The 7,559-nt window shown below is 42.9% G+C and overlaps 1 protein-coding gene across 1 annotated transcript in view; it reads right to left on the bottom strand.

Moving 5' to 3' along the window:
• Window positions 1-763: 763 nt before the first annotated feature.
• LOC118846141 (cytochrome P450 2J2-like) overlaps window positions 764-7,559 on the bottom strand; it is a 41,760-nt gene continuing 34,964 nt past the window's right edge. The window contains exons 8-9 of the mRNA XM_036754382.1: window positions 5,259-5,397; window positions 764-2,113 (exon numbers count right to left, since the gene is read on the bottom strand). Coding sequence (XP_036610277.1) covers window positions 1,932-2,113; window positions 5,259-5,397 — 321 coding nt within the window. The 3' untranslated portion in view covers window positions 764-1,931. The remainder of the gene's footprint in view (window positions 2,114-5,258; window positions 5,398-7,559) is intronic.

The following is a 7,559-nucleotide window of genomic DNA, read 5'->3' as shown; positions in this document are numbered from 1 at the left end:
TGGGTGCTAAATAAATGCTTGTTGATGTGACTTTTATACCCAGGGCTTAGCACTGTAGTAAGTGATAGGGTAACACAGTAGGTGTTTAACAAGCGCTTGAATTGTTGAGGAAATGAATACTGAAAGTAAATGTAGCTGTGATAGGTTGACAGTTAGAACCCTTCCTCCGGCATGGCTTGTGCACCAACAGAGGAGGTAACCACTCAATACCAACTCATATGTTAGATTTTAGTAAAACTTAATTTCTTTCTAAAATTTAAGTAAAAATAGAGATAGATGGAAGTTTTGATATCTTCTTTTCATGTCCTAAACGATCCTCTAGGGAAGACTTTGGGAAGCATGGACCTCACTCTGTAGACCATTGTCTAAGGATTGATACAGATAACCAACATCATGGACTGTTTTCCATTCCTGATTTTGATGCTCTGTCACCAGCAGCTCTCACAGTGAGTGGCATATAGTAGATGCTTAATCAATGCTTGTAGAATTGAACTCATTTCACTGAACTGAAATGAAGCAAATTGAAAAGGCATTCAGAGAAATATGAAATCACTTTCAACTAGTATTGTTGGTTCTACTTCAAAAGACTGATGGAGATTGTTATCACCATCCATTTTCCCAGGAAATGTTATTTTATTTTCAGTCTTTGGTTAAGTAAATTCCTTTTCATTTCCCCATCTATAACTGTGCCTACCACTACTCACTTTAAAGGGTTGCTGTGGTCATGATTAAAATCTGCAAATAAGAGAGATTGAAGCAAAAGTGGCCCAAGGATGATTGGTTTATTAGCAATGACTTGTAATTTGCTAATAAAATAGATCCATGGTGACATCATTTGGTAGAAGGATCCCATTGTTAACTCACAGAGCATTTTTGGGTATAATGGATGAACATTATAAAGTGGAACATAAAAGATAAATGAGGTACACTGATCACATCAATTCACATGGGTGTTCACATTTTCTGATTGGCTGCGGTATTCCAAGAATTTCCATTATCATCATGGAAATCCCTATCATGTAAGCATCTCTGAAAAGAATGGGGAAACTTTACAAGAATAGAGAACTTTAACAGATTAGCAAAGTTCAAGGTATGGGCATTCCTCGACCCATGTAACTGTAATTAATAGTGGAGTGGTTACGATTGAGCATCTGTAGCATGGCTTTTAATAGGAATGAGGGACCTGGCTCATCAGCTGATGGATTAATATTTCACACTGTGAAAGTCAAAGGGAATAATGAATATGAAACTGACTGGATTAGAAATGAAACAATCAGCAATATTTATTGGGCTACTTCTCCATGCCAGGCACTGGGCTGGATGATGGAGATCCAAAGACATAAAGAAATCGGTCCCTTCTCGCAAGGAATTTACAGCCCAGAAGGATTTCTAAGGATCATCCTCATCAACCACTGAAAACTTCTATAACTCATTTAAATTCTCTGAAACCTCACCACTGTTTGAGGGAGGAGAAGAAAAGCATTGGTTCTCCATTCAAAGCATCACAAGTTTTAGATTTAGAGCTGGAGAGGACCTTAGAGATCTTCTCCTCCTCATTTGAGATTGAAAACTGAGACTGAAGCTACTTGCCCAAGATCACCCAGCTAGCAGGTGGCAGTTTGGGAATGTGAACCCAGGACCTTGGACTCCAAATCCAGCAAGGCCTCTTTGTGCTTAACTTTGGATGACATAAATTCCTCTTCTTTTTTTCTGAGCAGGAAGGTTCAGATTGGGTTACAGCTCCCCTGCCCCCTCCTTTATCTCCCTATCCTCTTCTTGCTTCCTTGACTCCTCTCACTTTCCCCACCCAAGCTCCAAAGGGCAGGGTGGGGAACCATGGAAATTGAGAATAGTTCCAGGTCTTTCCCTGTATCTACTACTACTACTACTACTACTACTACTGGAGGACCACCCTACTGGCCTAGTTTGGCCTACATCACTCGAGGAAGGGCGCAGATTTGGTAGGAGACAGGAGAGAAGGTTAAGCCGTATCGGATGTCCAGGCTCAGCTTGGTGTTTGGGGGAGCCTGAAATGTGAATTTCTGGAGCAGGGAGGTGAAGAAGAGGAAGAGCTCAGTTCGAGCCAGCTGTTCTCCCAGGCAGACCCTCTTTCCTAAAAGGCAAAGAGATGAGAAAGGAGTAAATACACTGATGCTTGACACAGGCAGTAGGTCAGGCTACAGATCCTAGCATTGGAATGGGCCTTAAGGCTATTCAGTTACTTGTCTGAAGCCACAATGCTAATAGTGGTCAGAGATGGAATTTGAACCCAAGTCTTCCTTGCTCCATGCCAGGCACCATTTCTACCACGCCATGCTGCTGCTGACCTCATAGACTTAGTACAGTTGAAGTACTGCATTTGTAGACAGAGGACCTGGCTTCACATCTCACCTTGGATGCGTTTCACCTGAGTGGCATTAGAAAAGTCACTTTACCTGAGTGGGCCCAAGTTTGCTCGCTTCTGAAATGATGGAGTTGGATGATGCGGCCTCCAAGGGCCCTTCTAGGTCTACATCTAAGAATCTGCTTCTATGTAGCCGCACTGAAAACAAGTCCCTTCTCTCAATTTAAGCCATGTGGGTTCCATGGAAAAAGTCGGGCCTGGAGTCAGGAAGCCTTCAGTTCAAGACCTACCTTGGATATTTACAAAGGGAGTGGCCCTGGGCAAGTCACATAACTTCTCTCAGCCTCAGTTTCCTCATGTGTAAAATAGGGATAATCTTAGCACCTACCTTACAGGGTAAAGATGTAAAGGTATTTGCTGACCTTAAAGGACTATATAAACACTAGTTAGCATTGCTATTACTCCTCCTCCTCCTCCTCCTCCTCCTCCTCCTCCTCCTCCTCCTCCTCCACCTCCTCCTCCAATTGATAATGTTATTATCTGGCATATGCAAACAATACTGGTACGTACCTCACTGGGGTGTTGGGAAGGCTGAAAGGAATAATGTGTGTCAGCCCTTTGTGAGCCCTACAGTACTGATCTGCTCTCATCGGCGTCATAGAAAAAACCTCTGACCCTGGATTCAGAAACCCACTTGGGTCCTTCCTCTGACACTCAGTAGCTGTGTGATATTGGGCAAGTCACAGACTCTCAGGGCTCAAAGCCACTCTGTAAGACTTGGGGAAACAGGCAAAGTGCCCTCCTATCTCTGGTAGATCCTTCCAAGGAGGACAGACTGTGATGGGCAGTGGGTTTATTTTCTTATAATCAGCTCGACTTGAAGCTATTGACTCTCCTGAAGGAGGAGGCTTTGGAAGGAGACAGAACTGACCAGATCCCATTGGCTATGTAATCAGTCTTGAACACCTGGTCACCTTTTCCAAAGGCATGAAGTTACTCTCCACACTCCATTCTCCAGGGAGCCATTCTCAGGAAGCTCACATAATTTCTGATGGGAGAAGGGGCCAGTCCAGATGTCAAGAGACTAAGTCTGTTTGCCAGCCCCATCAGTGCCATGACAAGAGCTGGCCAAACCAGCTGTTTGGTATCATACAAATGACCAATGGGTTAACGGAATGATTATATGTGATCCTAGAGGCAATAGGGAGCCCCCTCAGCTCACTGAGCAGGGGTGAGGGCAGCAGTAATATGTTTAGACCTACACATTAGGACAATCATTGTGGCAAGTCAGTGGAGGATGGATTGGTTTGGGGAGTGATTTGAAGCATGGATAGAAGCCTATTGTAATGGTCCATGTGAGAGATGATGAGAAGAAAAAGATGAGATCCCCCGTAGGAATGATGACACTTTGGAAACTGTAAAGCACTATATAAATTACCTATATATTATTTTAAATAAAACCTTAAGATATTTTAATATTTTTAAATAATTTAAATCTGTTAAACTTTAAAATTTTATTTATTATTAATAATTAATTAATTAATTAAATTATGAAATTTATTAATTTTAAAATAATTTTAATGTTTTAAAATAATTTTAAAATAAATTTTTATAAATATAAGTTTGTAAGTGAAGGAAGTAAGTAGGATTTGATGCCTCAGGAGTCATCTAGTCCAACCCCCGAAGGAAAGACTCCCAAATGATATCCCCAAGTGACCACATCACCTCCAAGAACGATGAATGAGGCCGCACAGCTTGTTAGGACATTGCTGTTCCTATCTCCAGCCCTTCCCACAGGCTGCTTGCCCAGACTAGTTGGCACCTTCTCTTCCCTCCTACCCATTCGAACCCCAGCTTCCTTCAACGCTCATCTCAGAGGCTGCCTCCAGTTGGAAGGGCTTTCTCCTTACAGAAATCCCTTTGTATTTACTTAGGATCAGAACATCACATATTTTAGGGTGTAGGGGACCTCCCAGGCCCCCTACTCCAACCCCCTCACTTATTAGAGATGAAAAACACAGGAACAGAGAGGGTCTGAGTCAAACCAAATCACACAAATAAGAAGAGGCACAATTAAAACTCAGTTCCTCTGGCTCTGAATACTTGGGATTCTCGGGTGAAGGCTTTGGAGCCAGAAGAAGCCTTACTGGCCCATTAGTCCAATCTCTTCATTTTAGAAATGAGGAAACTGAGGCCCACAAGGTTTTCATAAGGTTTCCCTAAGATACCCAGGGGGAGAGTACCAGAACTTGTGGATGGTGGCCAGGCCTGGTTGAATTCTGACGTCCTTGCAAAGGGCCTGTAAAACCATCAGGCAAAACCAGACGTGAGGAGCAAACTCTCCTCAGTTCAACCACATAGCTGTTTGCTAAAGAATGCAAACTAGCCCTCTGTCTCCTCAGATGGCCGAGGATCAGACATCTGCCCTGTCTCTTGCAGACTGGCTTATTGGTTTTATTTTCAAATAGTGGCAGGTGCTCTTGTGGTGAATAAAATACAGATGCACTAGAGAAATTTGCTGAATCCATGACAGTGTGGACTGGGTGTCTACCTGCAGCAACCTGGGAGTGATTTCATCTGGGCCACTTCAAAACTATGTGACTGTGGGCAGATCACTTAACCTCCCTGAGGTTTAGTTTCTTCATCTGTAAAATGGACAGCTGTACTACCTACCTCATGGGATGGCTTTGAAACTACAAAGGGTTGTTTTCTGACTATTAGACTTTATAAAAGCTATCTAAAGGTCTGCTATTTTAAATTTTATTGTGATGTACTTGCCTGATCAATGAATGTTACAGTATATGCACCATCATATGATTGTGGATTTGAGGAAATAAAGTCTGCAAACCTTCTTAATATTAAACAGGTTGGTGCTCCTTGGCCTAGAGCCCCCTTCCTACTGACTGTGGCTCACCTATTGAGAAAGGCAGAAAGGCTTCTCTCTTCTTAAATTGTCCATTCTCCAGAAAATGTTCTGGGTTGAAGGTTTCTGGGGTATCCCATTCCTCGGGGTCCCTATGCAAGGCAGTCAAATTGGTAGACAGTATTGTCCCCTGGAAACAAGAGAAAAGAACTGAGTCCAAGGAACCTTGAGGCAGAATAGACCTAAACCACCCTCTAAGTTCACAGAGGAAGGAATTGAGAGCTGCTACGGTGGGGAGAGGGGGTGACAAAGAGTCAGCCAAGGCCACAGGGCTCTGTAGTGGCCAAGCCTGTTGTAGAACCCAGGACATCTTAGAGCAGGGGCTCCCAGCCTGTTTGGGGTCACAGACCCCTTGGGAAGGCTGGCACAGCCTTTGATCCCCTTTTTCAGAGTCACATCTTAAAATGAATCACATAAAACACATAGGATTACAAAGGAAAAAGATTATTGAGAAATGTAGCCTTCACAATCTAAATAAAACAAGAGAAAAAATGGAGTTCATGGACACCAAAGTAAGAGCCCTGGCCTTACAGAGTCATAAATTTAGGATTGGAAGGGACTGCCCATTCCTCTCAATTTACAAATGAGTAAACTAAGACATGGTCAGGTGGATGAACTGAAGGACCCCTGGTAGCATCAGAAGGGGCAGATGAACCCAAACTTCCTCATTGTAAACTTCCACTTTGGGGCAAGGTTGATGCCCAACAGCACTGGGAGATTTGTCTTCCATTTGACCTCTGCCCCATCTGGGACCATATCCTATTTAATGCCTATGAATTAGGTTTTAAATGAGTAAACTTCCCAGATAGCATTCATTATGTCCTATATTAGTCTAAACATACAGAAGTCCTATAAGAAATGATGGTTAGAAAAGTCAGATGCCATGAAAGACTGACAGGTCTGGAGATAAGGGATCCCAATCAAAATCTTTGATAAGGTTGGTTAAAATAAAGGATTATAGATTTAGGGTTAGAAGCCTTCTCATTTTTACAGATGAGGAAACTGAGGCTTACAGGAGAAGTGACTTGTCCAGGATTGCAGAGGAAGCCTCTGAGACTGGATTTGAACCCAGTTCTTCCGGACTTCAGTTCCAGGTCAACATCCCCTGGGCCTTGTTGGGTTTGAACCTTCAGCTTCTCTGTGTCTAATTATAAAGACACACCTGGGTGTATTTTGACAATCTGGTTTATAAGGAGCTGTTCTCATAGGAGGAACTCAGAGGCTTAGGCCAAAATGAGGGCTGAGAAGAGAGTAGTGAAGCAGGGGTGCCCAGGCCTTTATCCTGTTTGTAGGAGGGAGCAGGTGTGGCCCTATCTCTGGTCCTGGAGATCCTAGAACGAACATGACCTTCAAATGACATGTTGGAAGTAATCTCTGCTTCCCAGGATGTGTGAAGTCATGACATTAGACCTGGGAAAAATCTAGAGGCAATCCTTATCATTTTATACCACAAAGGTGTTAAGTGACTTGTCCAGGGTCACAGAGCTCAGCATTGGAACCCTGATCTTCCAAGTTCAATACCCTCCCCACTCTTCCAATTGGTCTCTTTGCCTGAATACTTAAACTGTGTGTTCCTTAATACTTAAGGCCAACTCAGTCCATTTCCCTAAAATGTTCCCTTTCTTTTTCTGTCTCTGGACTCTCTAAATCCCATCCACCCATCCTTCAAAGCCCAGCTTGCTCACCTTCTCTTGTGTAATGGCTTCATCCTATCATGGGCTTTCCCTTCTCCATCACCTAAAACTGATACTCATTAACTAGCCATGTGACCTTGGGCAAGTCACTTCCCCTCCACCTGGCTCAGTTTTCTTATCTGTCAAATGGGAGTGTTAACAGACCCTCCCTTCTAGGGTTGTTGTGAGGATGAAGTGACATGTTTCCAAAGTTTCTGAAAACTTTGAAATCTGACATAAATGGCAGCTACTTCTCTGTTCATTATTGTGCTCTGTATTCTTCACAGGATCTTATGCATAGTGATCAAATCAGCAAATGAAAAAGGAAACCTAGGCCTGAAAAGCTAAATCTAAGTTCAGCAGCACTTAGCACAGTGCCAGGCACATAGTAGGTGCTTAAGAATTGTTTATCCCATGGAACTGTGATGTTGCTATAAGGGAAATTCTTAGTCAAATCCTCTTTCTTTTCAAATGAGGAAACTGAGTCCCAGGGAGGTGTCATACATAGGGAACCTAAGTGGACATAAGCAATTTAAACACAGAAATAAAACTAGGCTTTAAATCCAGTCCCTCTGCCTGAAAGTCCAGTGTTTTTTTCTCCTCATCCAACTGTGAGAAT

The sequence above is a fragment of the Trichosurus vulpecula genome, chromosome 4 (genome assembly GCF_011100635.1).
Source record: "Trichosurus vulpecula isolate mTriVul1 chromosome 4, mTriVul1.pri, whole genome shotgun sequence".
In the NCBI taxonomy this organism is placed as follows: Eukaryota; Metazoa; Chordata; class Mammalia; order Diprotodontia; family Phalangeridae; genus Trichosurus; species Trichosurus vulpecula.
This window is presented reverse-complemented; position numbering and strand designations above follow the sequence as displayed.